We start from the raw sequence: 17,583 nt of genomic DNA, 5'->3' as shown, positions 1-17,583 counted from the left end.
CTACCAATCACAGTTGATTTGATTTTTGTTGTAGGAACACATGCTGCCAGATGGACTGAACTTCCTAAAACTCCCTTTATTTCTTCTTCTCATTTCGCACCTCTGACATACAGCAGGTGCTTTACTTAGTTCAGCACAATCATCTTTTTGATCCTTGAGTTCTAAACTCTAAGCAGGTCTGTCTTTCCCACCTACTCACCCAACTTCATCAGAAACCAGCAAATCAGGAATTTCATAGCCCAAGAGGCAAGGAAAGGTAAAGGGCCCACCTCAGGATCAGGTTGTCTGCCTTTAGATTGTCCATCACATCATCTCTGCTTAAATTGAATTTGTACTTCTTTTGAATTAGAAGCAGGATAGTGCTGTGCTGGGAGGAGAGCAAAGATGTGACTCAATTCCAACTTTATCACCTGGGGAAAGCTATTCTCAAGTTAATCTATATATTGGTTGTTCCATTATACCTCAATACTAGCGTTGTGGTGATATAAAACGTCTAACACAAAAGCTATTCTCAAGTTAATCTATATATTGGTTGTTCCATTATACCTCAATACTAGCGTTGTGGTGATATAAAACGTCTAACACAAACACTAGTACATAGTATTTGATCAATAAGTACAGATGCTCTTCCCCTTAGGATTCAGTGACATCCTGATAAGCCCAACATAAACTGAAAATATCACAAGAGCAAAATGCTTTTAAGACACCTAACCTATTGAACATATAGCTTAACCACATAGTACGCTGTTAGCATCAGTTGTTTACCCTGGGTATCATGGCTGGGATCTGTGTGTCTTGCTTCTCAGTACTGAGAAAGTGTCTTACATGTATTGCTAGCCCAAGAAAAGATCAAACTTCAGACTTCAAAGTACAGTTTCCACTAAACACATGCCAATTTACCATCATCATGAGTAAAAAAAAACCTTTAAGTCAAGCTATCCTAAGTTGATGGCCATCTGTACTAGCTAATTAATTAGTATGTTTTAAACCTATACTCAAAATCAATTTACTTTTATTTTAGACAAAACTCTAAAAAGTTAGCTGGCAATAGATAAGGGGAAAAAATAGCAAGGAAGAAAGGGTGCCATTTAGAAACAGGCAATCTTCCAGGAAAAAAGACTCAGACATTATTTTGTAAAATAAAGGAAGAGAAAGGTAAACTAAAAATAGCAGATTTTAGACCTCTGTGTAAGCCTTGAAATCTAGGATAATTGAGTATTGGCACACACAGGCCTACTTTCACAGCTCAATGTTACATAATATAACAATAAATCACTAACATATTATATAATATTAAAATAATGTTAATAAAGATATCTGTGAGTAATAGTTAAACCAAGGTTCCTCTACTTAAGAAGTCACAGATGAAAGAAAATAAGAAAAATTTATGTCCATGGACAGAAACAAAATAAACACTTGACACCATTCTTTACTCAAGCTCAGTCCAAAATTTACATGGAATAACAAATCTCTAAGAAAAGTCAAGACAATTTTGAAAGAGGTCTGAATGAGAGTATATGCCCTACCATATTTCAGGGGATATCTATAAAGTTTTAATAAAGATGATGTATCATTGGCTGAAATAGAAATGAAAAGGTATGAAAGCAAAGATTAGGCCAATATATATGTGGACTCTTTACATATGTCAGAAATAGTACAACAGATACACAGAAATTATAGATAACTGATCCTAAAACAACTGGTTCTCTGTGTTAAACTATGAGATCCTTATACTAAACTATATACATACATTCACACTCACAAAATCAATTTCCACTAGATTAAACATCTAGTATTCAAAGAGCAAGTTTCAAAAGGTTCAGAAGAAAAAATATAGAATATATTTAAATCCTCAGGATAGGGATAGTTTTAAAGGAAACAAAACAAAAATTGTAAGGGAAAAGAGTGATAAACATGATGTAAGAATGTAATTTTTATGCAAAGTCACCTTTAAAAAGGAAAAGAATTAATGACAGATTAGGAGAAAATTTTTATCATGCATTTAGTACCAACAATTATTAAGTATTAAGAACATATTAACATATTACAAGTAAGTTAGAAAATATACAACCCAGCAATAAAGTGGTCAAAATACCTGAAAAGGCAGCTTACTGGAAAAGAAACGCTAATGACCAATACATGTGCGAAGTATGTTCAAGCATACTATTAGTGGGGAAACAAAAAAAGTAAGCCCCAGTTGGATACCACTTATATTTAGTTAATAGGAAAAAAATTGATTCTAACAGTAGCAAGTGTTGCTAAGAATGTTGAGTATTAAGGATTTATACATCGATAGCAAAAGTTTACTTTGTTACAAACACTTCATTTAATAAATGCTAGGTTTTCTCTAGAAATTTCCACTTGAAGGGGCAACAGTTTGCATTTTCTAAAACAGCTAAATATTCTGGGTAAAAATCCTAAACTGAGTCTTGGCTAAGTTTACCTTCCTTTTCTTTTCTGCTTAATTTAAACTAAATGTATTCTTTTTAAGATTTTTCTCATTATAATTCTGCTATCAACAATGAGAAATTTCTATGACACTTGAAATAAGAGTTGATTTTAAAATTAAGTAATGTCACATAAAAGGAAAGAGCTAATGAGCAGTCCATCATCTTGATAGTCCAGAGTGGAATCAGTAAATGCATAAATTGCACTAAAAAAGCACAGCTTCTTTTCTAAAGATGATCACTGCCTTAAGAAGTGCTTTGAGTCTGCTTATATCCCTAAGGCAATTAAAGTATTGACTGATCTTTGTTTTCTGGTGTCAAATGCAAGACTTGTAAAATGCAGATAGGCAGATGCCTTTTAACCAAAAATGGAAAGTACTGGAACTATTATAAAAAATATATTAATAAATATACCACTGGCAGAGAGGACAGAAGATAGTTATAGCCTCTGAAGGGTTATTATTATTAGATCAAAGAAAATTTACAAGTGTTCTAAAGTTCTCATGATTTCTGTGAATGTATGTGATTAATATAATTTACAAATAATGGGAGATTTAAAGAATCAATATAACTTTAAATTCTGGAAATCTCACTTGCAGAATTTTGCCACAAGCAGAAAGGACCTCACTACTTTTAAGTTTCAAAACTCATGAATGCTAGGAAATGTGGTTACAAATGAAATTTGAGACCATCTTAAACCTCTTAAATTAGAAATAGAGTTTTACTAGTGAAGAAGCATTTTCTCCATACAGACACAATTTGAAGACATATTTACCAAATGCCCCCATCTTGATTATAATTTGTAAATAGTCTTTTGGTTCTTGAAATAAACATATACGTGTGCATTGTTACTTACATAAAGTTATAGTATTTCCCTATTTTTCAAGCTCTTTGGGAACTACCTCGACTCAGAAAATATATTGCACCCTTTTAGATAAGCCATACTTGATTGTGATATAATGAAGTAATCTTTTAATTAGTTTACTAACACTCCCACCCAAAGTGGTGTTAGTAAGCTCTGGAGTCAGAAAAAACGTAGTATACCAGGGTGAATATCAAGAGGGGCTTTCAGTCCCAGAGGCAGGTGAATTCCTGTAATTATAAATAGGAAAACTCATTTTTCTTAACAGCAGAATATTTTCCAAGGAATTCTAAGGCAAATACTTTGAAAACTTAGTTGGCATGGAAGGTGAGGTCTCCAGGGGATGAATTTGAAAAGCAAAAGTCTTCAAATGATAGAAAAAGTTTATTTAATTGCAGACTTTGCTTTTTTTGGGAATACAAAACTGGAATCAAAAGTTCATTATTTGTGATGCTATAATATATATTTGAAGGGCGGTATGGACAGAGAATGAAAACCAAAACAGGGATAAGGACAGAAGGTTATTGGTGGCTGGGGAAGAAATAAGTTATTTAATGAGGATTTGAAGTTGAGTTTTATCATGTAGTAATCATCTGCCTCTCATCCTCCATAGTAGTCTCACATACTCACCAATGCTTTAAATCTTAAAGTTTAAGCAGCTAAAGTCAAGATTGAGGAATGCAACAAAGTCCAGAAACTGACTTTATGTTGGATTTGGGGTCAGATCTGTGGTAGTCATGACACATCTGGGTCACCTGAGCTTTATGCTACTGAATGGTCAAGTCAAGCCATACAGCTGCAAAACAGGAATTTAAGCCAAAATTCTGCCATTATCCTTCTAATTACAATCTGGTTTTCTAGAATCTGTTGTTCAGAGGCCATCAAGATATTGTCCCTTAAAGTAATACTTGTCATTGTGGGAATTCATTTTATATAAGGTTTGTCTGCCTTTGAGGACATTGCTGATAAGAATTTTCAAGGTATTGTCCCACTGCAGGGACCAACTGTAATCATGTTTTACTCAGTATTTCTGAGATCATTTCCCCTGCAGAATGATATTATTCAAATATAACACCTGATATTTTAATTTAAATATTAATAGTGTTGTTATTTGAATGTCACTTGATATTCAAAATATTGAAAGTCATGGTGAAATTTGGCTGTCATTGCAACAGTATTAAGAGGTAGGACATCAAGAGGTCTTGAAGACTCTACCCTCATGAATGGATGGATTAATGTTGTTATTTAGGGTGTGTGTTAGTCACGTGTAGAGTGGCATATTGAATAATAGGATGAGTTCAGCCTGATCTTCTTACTTGTCATGTTATGACACAGCACAAGGATCTTTACCAGACATCAGCCTCAGGTTCTTGGACTTCTCAGTCTCCAAAAGTATAAGCCAAATAAAATTCCATTGTTTGAAAATTATCCAGTCTGTGGTACTTTGCTACAGCAGCATAAAACAAAGACAAGCCGCATCCAAAAAAATGCAAAGGTTTAGGTTTAGGACTGTAATAAAGAGAAGTCTTCATTCCAAAGAACTGGTCTCTTATTTGTCAAGACCTATAAAGACCTGAAAAGGAGTTCTGCCTTATAGTTTGGATTCAAGTGAAGTGATATAAACCGGGATACAGAAAATACACACAAACACGAGCCCATTACACCACGTTATACTACTTGTTATTATACCACAGAACACTCCTAAATATGCCATTTTAAATTTAAGATCACATGGAACTATGTGTACAGTAAATAATATAAAGGTCATATTGAGATGTTGTGGACGATCAGTGCTCTTAGTGGATTTTGATGATATTTTGCTGTTTAAGACTGACATTCAGAGGAGCCAGAGCCTCATAGTCATTCCAGAAGAAAATTTCCCTGTCGTGAACAAAGTGCTTTTTGTGCTTCTGGTAAAACATGACTCCACTAAGGCAATTAGCTGTTTTAAAAATAAACTAATTCATTTTGGAGATCTGATGTATAATTATGCAGCTGCATGGACTGGGGAGGCATGGCGACTGGCTAGAGTGTTGGTAAAATTAGAAGAAAGCAAGCATCTCCATGCTGACAGTTACAGCTCTGGTTTATTGTCCAATCACCACGTTTGTCTTGTTTGGGGTACAGAATGAACCTGTTTCCACAATAATGGGGAAACTAAAAGATCATTTATCCAAATTCTTTCTTCTAAGAAGTTTGGCACCCTCTGTAGAACTGACTCTTACATCTTATAAAAAAAGAAATCTGAGACTAGAATTTACTCATTCTATAGACAGAACAGTTCAGTACTAGTTCAAGAAAGAAGATTTGGGGAAATGGCACTTTGTGTGGGCTCAGAGCAGTGGCCACAAGATTGAATGGGTCATGTTCCATTTTCAGAGCTCTATTACCAAGGCAGCAACTTCCTTGGGTAAGAAGACCAGGGCTGGCATTTAACTACCCTCAGATCCTCTCCTGGTTTCTTGGCCATAAAGACAGGCCTCAGTCACAGCTGAGCATCAACAAAACACTCAGAAAGTTCACACGTGACAATTAACTTTAAAATTCTGTTAACACATTTGATTGTCTTTCAATTGTATATTCTTCCCAATAAATGAAGACAGCAACACCCACAAAATGTATGTTTCTAGATACTTTTCTCTTTCTTTTCTCTTCTCCCCCATCTTCCCTCCCTTCCTTTTTTCCTTTTTTCTTCCCTCCCCTTTCCTTCCTTGTCCTTTACTTTCCTTTCTCCTTTCTTTACTCCCTTTCTTCCTCAGTAATGTTTCTATTCACATTTCCTTCTCTAGGTATTCCAGACTGTTGCCATGGATGATTTTAAATTTCATTACATTTGTGCCTCTGCCTTTGGGTTTCTACTGTTACATTTATTAAAAAGTAGTTCTCAAATACCCTGAAAACAGGGAGTATGAATTTCATCTCAATATAAACACATAAAATAATCATTACCTATTTTGAACATGCTTTTATTTTATCTGAGAATGTAAAAATTTATTAAAATTTGGTAATGAATCTGCCTTACTCCCCCAAAGGAAAAACTTGTACTTCAAAGTTAATAAACTATACAAATAAAGGAGTATATTAAATCAATTGTTTGAAAATGTTGCTTTCTCAGGATTATTTTCATGTGTTCAAAAAATTAGATACAAATTTTGTTTCTTCCAATTTCATTTCTCTAAGTCTTTGATTTCATCAGATTGGCAAAGTCCAGCCTGGAAGTGACTGTAACTAGAGTCTCCCAGGGACAAAAACAAGCAGGGGCAGCTACAGAGGACACATGACAAGGCAATGCACATGTGTGACTACCCTGGATGTTGCTGATATTTTATTAAACATGTTTTAGAAAATGTAAAAGGTGCAAAACTGATACAAAGAACTCCATATACACTACAACTACATTTACCCGTTTTTAACAATCTGCTACATGGCTGGCTATGAATTTAATTTGATTCAATGGAACATCCACAAAATGCATACCTGGATGCACACACAAAATGTGAGCTATACCAAGGATTGATATCAGCATAGAGCAGAAAGATGGAGATATCCTTCTGAGAGAAATAGTGTGCTACTACCTCCTTTCTCCATTTCTTAAGATGGTCTCCAGAAACACAGATAGGAAGTGGAGATGTACTAGGGCCTGGCAATATAAGAGCTACTTATTTTATTTCTACATTTTACGTGATGTGTATGGAACACCATAAATTCATGCAGGAGCCTTAGTGGCCGTACAGCTAATATAGCATAAGGTTTCTCAAGAGATCAAAAGGCTTGGTTTCTGAAGTATTTTAAGACCGTTTAAAATCATCTCATCAAAAGGCTGATCCACCAGCATGAAGCTCCAAGGAAAACATTATAACAAGGCTTTAGTGAGAAGTAAACTAACTATATATTACTATACCTATGAAAATTGAGCGTGCTCCAAGAAGAGCAACTGCGGCAAAAAATCAAGGTTGCTGAAGACAATTCAACATATCTTTTGCTTTTATATTTAACACAGAAATTTCCACAATAATCACTTCTTATATTATCAGAAGGTGATTTACTGACTTATGGCATGGCTTGGCTTGTGCCAATCCTTCTCAGAAATGCAGTCACTGGTTGGTGCATACATGCAAAAGTGCATTTGGGCCACAGGTGCACATATGAATGCAAAAGAAATACTGTCTTTTAGAAAACTGTGAGGCTGATATGTACATAGGTACTGATGACTTAGCAGAAAAAAATGCTAGATCTTATAAAAAGGAGAACTCAAAATAAGTCCCCTGAGTTAATGTTAGAGGCATGCCTTGTTCTAGGGCTCCATCACATCTACCACATTTTACTTCTTTCCAGCCTGGCAAAATTCTCTGCTAACCCTTACAAACATGCTGGCACAGATACTGAGAAGGGCAATACAAAAACATGGGTATAAAATTTGCTGCAAATCACCAACACCTTTCTTTGAATGAGTGTTAAGTAGTGCTGGTGATCCTGTCTACATTTGTTTCTGAGAGCAGAGATTCAGCAAATCTAATGATCTTAGCTCACCATAGTGTGAAAGTTATTGATGTCTAACCGTTGTTCTCCCAGGCTTATATACCTCAGACATGTGAGCCTGTCTAGTTCACAGAGTGTATGGATAACTGTGTATCAAAGATAATTGTGAAATTGTCAAGTGGCTTTAATTCATTCATTTCCACAACTGATCTTTAGGCACTGCTCCATATGCCTAAGATAAACTGGAGACAAGCTCTCTGCTTTCATGGGGCTTGCATTAGTGAGAAAAGCAAACTATAAAGAGGTATACCAAGAAGTGACATTCTAGACAATAATCAATACCAAAATAAACAGGGTAATGGATACAGTGACTTAAGAAGCAAGGACCATCTAGAAAGGGTGGTAGTGAAGGTATCTCTTGCTAAGTTGGTAACACTTGAACAGAGGTCTGAAAAACACAAAGAACTCAGCATTGTAAACACATGGGAAAGCCCATTCCAAGCAGAAGGAAGAGACCCCTCATGCATCTTTCACAGGAAGTACACTAGTAGACTGCATCACAGAGAGCTGTGGAAGAAGTGTGCAAGGTGCCTTCAGAAGGGATAGCAGTCTGAACCTTCCACTCCTCACAGACCAGAATAAAAGAACAAGAGAGAGCTAGAAGGAATTGATGTGTGGAAAATGGAGCCATTGAGCAGGAAAGAACTTCAATCTCACTTTCCAGGGGCCCTGACTCTATGCAGCAAGTCCAGGACCATTTTGAGATAGTGCATGTCCAGTTGGTAGCTGATCAAGGACAGAACCAGAGATGACTGGATTAGACAGAATGGTCTGAACATCATCTGTGCTGTCTCTTACTGTGGAATTTCATTTGAAGCCTGCCAATAATAATCTTTTCTTGCAGTAGGCAGGGATAGATATCATAAATAAATAAAATCAAAAAGCAAAACTAGGATTCCAAATCAAATATTCTGGCTAAAGTCAGCTACAGTGAGGGTCCAAATCAAATCTTCAGGTTGAGAAGAACTCCAAAGCAATTAAACAACAACACCATTCACAGAAAAGAAAAAGATGTGGAGAAGGTATTGGCAAGGACTTCCTAGAGTCTACAGCCTGGTTTGCATTAGTAGTAGAAGTTTAAACACGAGAATGAGCTCTGGAAAACCAGAGTGTAAACAGTCATTTCCAAGGTTATAAAAAGGTACCAAAATCAACATGTCTAACTGGTTGAGTCTTCCTAGCATCTCTCCCACATCCTTCTGATAATAGTCTCTGATTTTCTCTCCACAAGGGTGGTTACATAATGGTAACCACAACCTACCACCAAGTAATTTAAGTATCTGACCTTAGCTGAGTCAATTCCCATCTCTTTCCAGGAATTAAAAATTGGCAACAGAGCACAGCATGTGCAAAGAAAAAGGTAAGGGGCCAAATTATGTTAGGTGGCATTTCAGAGAAGGTCAAGGCTTTCGATCTTGAGGTCTTGCCTAACCCACTGTATTAACAACACCCTTTAAGTTTAAGGTGACCATATTGATTTCTACTGATAATAGCCAAAAGATTCCCATTATAATCATCAATCCTTATAAATGTCACTTTAGAGCAAAACACTAAAGAGCAAGAATTACAACCCCAAAAGTACTCAAAAGAGAACATTTGGGAAAAAACCCTAAAAGATAAGGTATAACAAGCAGGAAAGCTGTATCTAGTGTTCTAGGATTTAGTGTCTATCAAACAAAGCAATGCTAGGAATCTCTCTGTATAGCTATCTTTATCTCAAGCTAGCAAAAATCCTGTCTTTCTTATTATCACTTATGCTTCTCTTCAACAAAATTGGAGAAGAGGGCTGAACAGGTTCTGCCTGGAGCAAGGGGGGTGGGAGGGTGGGGGGAGAGATGGCCCAAACAATGTATGCACACATGAATAAATGAATAAACAATAAAAAATGAGGCCAATCAGATCTTTTGGATTTAAGGTGTCAGCTTATGCTGAGAGTGAAGAAATGTAATAAAACATTTACTCATTATACCATTATACCCAAACCCCAACCCTGTGCCAGGCATGGTCCTAAGTGCTAGAAATATAGAATTAAACCTGGAAGGAAAGGTTCTTGCTCTGTTAGCGTGTTCATTTTTTGACTTTAACTCAATAGAAACTTACCTTTCAACTTTCTTCATATTTTCTCTGTTAACTATCTGAAATAGAAGCTCTATTTGATAAAAGTATCCTCCACAAACTTTATTCAAGCTAAATAGAAATCTCTCAGGGATACCAATTTCTGCTTTGTTTATTCCTGTATATAAAAGATACAGAATTTCTCAAAGAAAAGCATAAGTAATAATGTGAAGAAGAATAATATGGGCAACTGGATAAGCGTATAGATTCTCAGGCTTATCTCTGCAATCAGATTTAGGAAAGCAAAAGAATGTCTTTGCATTTTTTGGTGAATGTCATCGTCAGTCTACTTTTCTAAATAAAGTAGTATTGAAACATAGCCACACCCATTTATTTACATTTTGCATATGGTTGTTTTCTGATTAAAAAGCAGAGCTGAATCACTGTGACAGGGACCATATGGACTTCAAAACCCAAAATATTTACTCTGGCCCTTTATAGAAAAAGTTTGCCAACCTCTGCCTTAATTGATTCTCATGGAGACTGGCTAATGTTTGTAGTGAAAGTTTCTTTTATCTCTGCATTTTATGACTTAAAATAATAAAGCATTTTATTTCAATCTTAGAAAAAGAACATTCCACCACTGGCTAAGCATATGTAAGTACAAGAAACATTGGTATTATACTTATGGATTAGAGCAGCTTAAATAAGTAGTTTTTGTTTTTGTCTTGGTTTGATTTTTGTTTCTTTTTAAAATTTTTTGTCTTTTAAAAAACTTTTTTGTTATATATTATTGTTGTAGTGGGGGTACATTGCAACAATTATAAACATATTTGCAATATATCTTAAACTCACCCTCTCCATCATTCTCCTTATTCCCCCCACCATTCTTAGAATAATTTCAACAAGTCTCATTTTTCCATTTTCATACATGAGTACATAATATTTCCATCAAAGTCACCCTCCTACACACTTTCTTTATACCCCCCTCCTCACTGGTAATACCCCCAGACAGGACTGGATTTGTGTTCCTTATTTTCCGTTTGTGAGGGAAAAAAAATTTCTCTTTAAGATATCTATAATGATGTTTCTTAAATTTAAATTGACATATATTATTATTTCACAAGCCATGGAACACACAGATTATCTCTATCAAGTCTGACAAACTTCTTTTCCTTTTTTCCTCTTTATTTATATATTCATATGTGCATACATTGTTTGGGTCATTTCTCCACCCTGCCCACCACCCTACCCTCTCCCTGCCACCTCCCTCACTTCTAGGCAGAATCTATTCTACCCTTTTCTCCAATTTTGTTAAAGAGTAGACATAAGCAATAATAAGAAAGTCAAAGCATTTTTGCTAGTTGAGATAAGGATAGCTATACAGAGAGATTCCTAGCATTGCTTCCATGCACAAGTGTATTACAACCCAAATTGATTCATCTCTACCTGATCTCTTTATGACTTCCTGGTCATCTTTCCATATTGACCTCTGTTGCTTTAAGGTTACTGTATTAGCTCCTCTGCAGTGGGGACATCAAACACTTTCAAGTATGGGGTTTCCTACCTATCCCCATTCCTCCCGTATGTGCTCTCCCCTTAGCATGTGACCCAAGTCCTACAACATTACTGCCCTTGCCCTAGATCTGAAGTCTGCATATGAAGGAGAACATATTTGGTCTTCTGAGCCTGGCTAACCTCACTCAGGATGATGTTCTCGAGTTCCATTCATTTACTTGCAAATGATAAGATTTCATTTTTCTTCATGGCTGAGTAAAATTCCATTGTGTATAAATACCACATTTTCTTGACCCATTCATCAGTAGTGGGGGACCTTGGCTGCTTCCATAACTTGGCTGTTCTGAATAGCACTGCAGTAAACGTGGGTGTGCAGGTGCCTCTGGACTAACTTGAGTCGCATTCCTTTGGGTATATCCCTAGGAATGAGATTGCTGAATCATATGGGATATCTATGTTTAGTTTTTTAAGAAGCCTCCATACTGTTTTCTAGAGTGGTTGCACTAGTTTGCATTCCCACCAGCAGTGTACAAGGGTTCTTTTTTCCCCACATCCTCGCCAACACCTGTTGTTGGTGGTATTTTTGATGATAGCTATTCTAACAGGGGTGAGGTGGAATCTTAATGTGGTTTGACTTGCATTTCCTTGATGGCCAGAGATGGTGAACATTTTTTCATGTGTTTTTTGGCCATTTGAATTTCTTCTTTTGAAAGAGTTCTGTTTAGTTCAGTTGCCCATTTCTTTATTGGTTTATTGACTTAAGGAGTGTTTAGTTTTTTGAGTTCCCTGCATATTCTGGTTATCAGTCCTTTGTCTGATGTATAGCTGGCAAATATTTTCTCCCACTCTGTGGGTGGTCAGCAGTTTAGAGACCATTTCTTTTGTTGTGCAGCTTTTTAATTTTATGTAGTCCCATTTGTCCATCCTTTCTCTTAGCTGCTGAGTTGCTGGGGTTCTATTAAAGAAGTCCTTGCCTATACCTATTGCTTCCAGAGTATTCCCTGCTATTTCCTGTACTAACTTCAGAGTTTTGGGTCTGATATTAAGGTCCTTGATCCATTTTGAGTTGATACTACTACAGGGTGATAACCATGGATCTAGTTTCAGTGTTTTGGAGTCAGATAACCATTTTTCCCAGCAACATTTGTTGAAGAGGCTGTCTTTTCTCCATCATATGTCTTTGGCATCTTTTTCAAAAATAAGGTGGGCATAGCTGTGTGGATTCATATCTGGGTCCTCTATTCTGTTTCACTGGTCTTCATATCTGTTTTTGTGCCAGTACCATGCTGTTTTTATGGCTATTGCTTTGTAATAGAGTTTGAAGTTGGGTATGGTGATACCTCCAGCATTGCTCTTTTTGCTAAATATTGCCTTGGCTATTCGTGATCTCTTGTGTTTCCAAATGAACTTTAGGGTAGATTTTTCAATCTCTGTAATGAATGTCATTGGGATTTTGATGGGAATTGCACTAAACATGTGGATTGCTTTTCGTAGCATAGACATTTTTACTATGTTGATTCTACCAATCCATGAGCACGGGAGATCTTTCCATCTTCTGTAGTCTTCCTCAGTTTCTTCCTTATAGAGGTCATTCACATCATGTTTTAAGTTTACTCCTAGGTATTTGATTTTTTTTTGAGGCTATTGTAAATGGAATTGTTTTCATATATTCTTTCTCAATTTGTTTGTTGTTCATGTATAGAAAAGCTCATGATTTTTGTAAGTTGATTTTGTATCCTGCCACCTTGCTATAGCCATTTATGGTGTCTAGGAGTTTTTGGGTAGAGTTTTTTGGGTCTTTAAGATATAGGATCATGTCATCTGGAAACAGGGATATTTTGACAGTTTCTTTACCTATTCGTATTCCTTTTATTTCTTCTTCTTGCCTAATTGCTCTGGCTAGGAATTCCAGGACTATGTTGAATAGGAGTGGGGGTAGTGGGCACCCTTGTCTCGTTCCTGATTTTAGAGGACATGGTTTCAGTTTTTCTCCAGTAAGTATGATGTTGGCTATAGGTTTGTCATATATAGCCTTTACAATGTTGAGGTATTTTCCTTGTATAGCTAATTTTCTTAGAGCTTTTATCATGAAGTGGTGTTGGATCTTATCAAAGGCTTTTTCTGCATCTATTGAGATGATCAAGTGGTTTTTGTCACTGCTTCTATTAATGTGTTGTATCACATTTATAGATTTGCATATGTTGACCCACCCCTGCATCCCTGGGATGAAGCCGACTTGGTTGCGGTGAATGATCTTTCTGATATGTTGGATTCGATTTGCCATTATTTTGTTGAGGATTTCTGCATTGATGTTCATTAAGGAGATTGGCATATAGTTCTTCTTTTTGGAGGTGTCTTTGTCTGGTTTTGGGATGAGTGTAATGCTGGCTTCATAAAATGAGTTAGGCAGTTTTCCTTTCCTTTCTATTTCATGGAACAGTTTAAGGAGAGTTGGTATTATTTCTTCTTTAAAGGTCTGATAGAATTCAGCTGAGAATCCATCAGGTCCTGGACTTTTCTTTTTTGGGAGACTATTGCTGCTTCAATTTCATTTTGTGTTATAAATCTATTCAGGTGGTTAATATCCTCTTGGTTCAATTTTGAATGGTCATAAGTATGTAGAAATTTGTCCATTTCTTCAAGATTTTCAAATTTATTGAAATATAGGTTCTCAAAGTAGTCTCTGATGATATCCTGGATTTCCATGGTATTTGTTGTTATCTCCACTTTTGCATTTCTGATTTTACTGATTTGGGTTTTGTCTCTCCTCATTTTAGTCAGGTTTACCAAGGGTCTGTCAATCTTGTTTATTTTTTCAAAGAACCAGCTTTTTGTTCCATTGATTCTTTGTACTTTTTGTTTGTTTCTATTTCATTAATTTCAGCCCTTATTTTTATTATTTCTCTCCTTCTGCTTGTTTTGGGTTTTGCTTGTTCTTGTCTTTCTATGAGTTTGAGATGTAACATTAGGTCATTGATTTGAGATCTTTCTGAACTTTTAATATATGCACTCATGGCTACAATCTTTCCTCTTAGGACTGTCTTTGCTGTGTCCCATAGGTTCTGGTAGGTTTTCATTTTCATTAACTTCCAAGAACCTTTTAATTTCCTCTTTTATTTCATTGATGACCCATTGGTCATTAAACAATGTGTTGTTCAGCTTTCAGTTGTTTACATGTTTTCTACTGTTGTTTTTGTTGTTGAGTTCTAGTTTTAATGCATTGTGTTCAGAAAGAATGCATGGGATTATTTCTGTTTTCTTGTATTTGCTGAGGCTTGCTTTGTGCCCTAAGATGGAGACTGTTCCATGGGCTGCTGAGAAGAATGCATATTGTGCAGAAGCTGGATGAAATATTTTGTAGACATCAGCTAGGTCCATTTGATCTATGATGTGATTTAATTCTAGAATTCCTTTGTTTATTTTTGTTTGGATGACCTATCAATTGGTGATGGGGAGTATTAAAGTCTCCCACAACCAATGTGTTGGAGTCTATATGTGCTTTTAGGTCCTTCAGAGTATGTTTAATGAAACTGGGTGCACTGACGTTGGGTGCATATAGGTTGATAATTGTTATTTCCTTTTGGTGTATTTTCCCTTTTATTAGTATGGAGTGTCCTTCTTTATCTCATGTGATCAATGTAAGTTGATCTGAAATAAGCATTGCTACTCCTGCTTGTTTTGGGGCACCATTGGCTTGGTAAATCTTCTTCCAGCCTTTCACCCTATGCCAGTGCTTATTTCTGTCAATGAGATGGGTCTCCTGTAAACAACAGATTGTTGGATCTTCCTTTTTAACCCAATTTGATGGGGGAGTTAAGTCCATTAACATTCAGTGTTAATATTGATAGGTATGTGGTGATTCCTGGCATTTAGTTGTTTTTGTTGTTTGAGGGTTTGTTTGGTTGAAGCTGAACTAATGTTACTCTCTGATTCCTTGTCTTTTCTTCTCCTGTGGTTTGGTGTTGCCTATCCTCTCATGGCTTTGTTTGCTTTCATTTTCTATGTACAGAATTCCTTGAAGAATCTTTTGTAGTGGAGACTTGGTGGTCATATATTGTTTTAATTTCTGCTTACCATGGAAGACTTTTCTTGCTCCATCTGTTTTGAATGTTAGTTTTGCTTGGTAGAGTATCCTAGAGTTGAAGTTATTTTCATTCAGTGCCTGGAATACCTCACTCCATGCCCTTCTTGCTTTTAAGGTTTCCGTTGAGAAATCTACTATCATTTTGATGGGTTTACCTTTGTATGCTATTTGTTTTTTCTCTATTCTCTGTGCTTGTTGTTTTAATGATAATATGTCATGGGGTAGTTCTAATTTGGTCAAGTCTGTTTGGTGTCCTGGAGGCTTCCTGTACCTGAATGAGCATAGCTTTCTCTAGGTTTGGGAAATTTTATGCTATTACTTTGTTGAATATATTATGACTCCTTTTTGCTTGCACCTCTTCTCCTTATTCAATGCCCATGAGTCTCAGGTTTGGTCTTTTGATGAAGTTGGTGAGTTCTTGCATATTTCTTTCACAGGTCTTGAGTTGTTTGACTGATAGCTCTTCAGTTTTTCCTTTAATTTCCATTTTATCTCCAAGTTCTGAGATTCTGTTTTCTTCTTGTTCTAGTCTGCTGGAGTGGCCTTCCATTCTGTTTTGTATTTCTGTTTCATTCTTTTTTCTGAGGTTTTCCATATCATGGGTTACTTCCTCTTTAATAGTGTCTATTTTTGTCTTTAATTCATTTATTTCTCTATTTATAGTGTTCTCTGTTTCATTTTGTTTTAATGGTCTTTGAACATAATTCTTTAGTAAATGCAAGAAGACACATATTCTGAGTAACATGATCTTACCTATTATTCATTAGTTCTATTAATATGAATGAGCTATCGAGTCCTGAGCTCTCCCCAGTAGACTGGGTTAGATGCAAGAAGGGATTGTAACTCACTCATTTTTACTGTCATAGCAACCAAGATCCTGCTTGCTACTTAGTAGGGACTCACAAAATGTTAATAGAATGAATGACAGATAAAGATATAAAGTATGTTCTTGCAAAAGGTCCTACTTATGGGAACTTTATGAATTGCTCTCATTCATGAAATACAATTTGGTACCATTAGGTTGTTACTATTAAACACCTACACACTTTCTCTTGCTCTTTATGCTTCCCGTTAGATGTGTCACCATTTGAAATGTGCTTTTTTCTTATTAATGTGATTTTTGGAAGGTCAACCCACTGTTTCCAAAAATAGCACTGGTTCTGGTATTTTCCAGAAACAGTATATACAAATATGACATTTAATACTGCTCTTTGACTTATGAGATATGTACTTGATGGTGAATAGTAGTGAGAAGTTGCCAAATTTGAACAAAAAAATGTACTTCTGTTCCCCAAAGAGAAATGAGCAGAATATTATAAATAAGCTACTAGTGCTCCTCTTCAGCACAGCCAAAAAAAAAAAAAATGCTTCACATACATATAGGCAGCCCTGCTCCAAAATTTCAGCTCCTTATCATAGGATTTGATTTCATTATATTGGCCAACAAAGTAAAACTAAGAGGTAAAAATCTGACACTGTCTATAGGAAATTTCAGAGGCAATCAGAATTATGCTTGGGCCTGAGTCAATATATAGTAAGAGTGTTTATAAGACAAAAGAATGACAGGGTGACTAAGAAGCATAGATAAAAGTCTGGAATGTGATGGATGCCCAGGGTCTCAATAATTTCATCTTTCTTAATACAAGTCTAATTATACAGAGATTTATCTTTTGAATTTATTTTTGTATCATCTGATTTGCACCTATACAGTAGTCTAGAGGCCCAGAGAATATACAAAATAAACTAAAAGCTTAGAAATTGGAGGAAGCTCAAGAATCATCAATACTAAATAAGCACAGTGTTATTTTCTCATCTTTACAGGTTCTATTCACTCATGCATGCTTGCACTGATTTTACATGAAATAAATACTGATTTCACCCAGATACCAGGCCTTCCACTAAAATTTTTAAACAGAGATGATATCCTTTCTCTTGGAGTTTATAGTTCTACCAGGAAAAGAGACACTAAAAAATTATCCCTTTCAATAATTAAAACTGTAAAGAAAAATGGGCAACATTTTTCTTTCTTAAGTAGGCCCTTAACTTTCAAACCTTGACTTATGAGCTGTGTTTAGTGA

The 17,583-nt window shown here is 35.8% G+C and overlaps 1 protein-coding gene across 27 annotated transcripts in view; it reads right to left on the bottom strand.

Annotated features, from left to right (window-relative positions):
* Positions 1-17,583, bottom strand: part of Hdac9 (histone deacetylase 9) — an 844,179-nt gene that overhangs the window by 490,215 nt on the left and 336,381 nt on the right. Inside the window, exon 2 of one of the 27 annotated variants that reach the window (XM_074065095.1) lies at positions 270-367. The exons of 24 other annotated variants lie outside the window; for them this stretch is intronic. In XM_074065095.1, the coding sequence (XP_073921196.1) occupies positions 270-304 (35 nt within the window). In that variant the 5' untranslated portion in view covers positions 305-367. Of the gene's footprint in view, positions 1-269; positions 368-17,583 lie in introns of those variants that run through there. 2 more of the 27 variants (XM_074065096.1, XM_074065111.1) reach the window with 2 other exon arrangements.

The sequence above is a fragment of the Castor canadensis genome, chromosome 2 (assembly GCF_047511655.1).
Source record: "Castor canadensis chromosome 2, mCasCan1.hap1v2, whole genome shotgun sequence".
Taxonomy (NCBI): Eukaryota; Metazoa; Chordata; class Mammalia; order Rodentia; family Castoridae; genus Castor; species Castor canadensis.
This window is presented reverse-complemented; position numbering and strand designations above follow the sequence as displayed.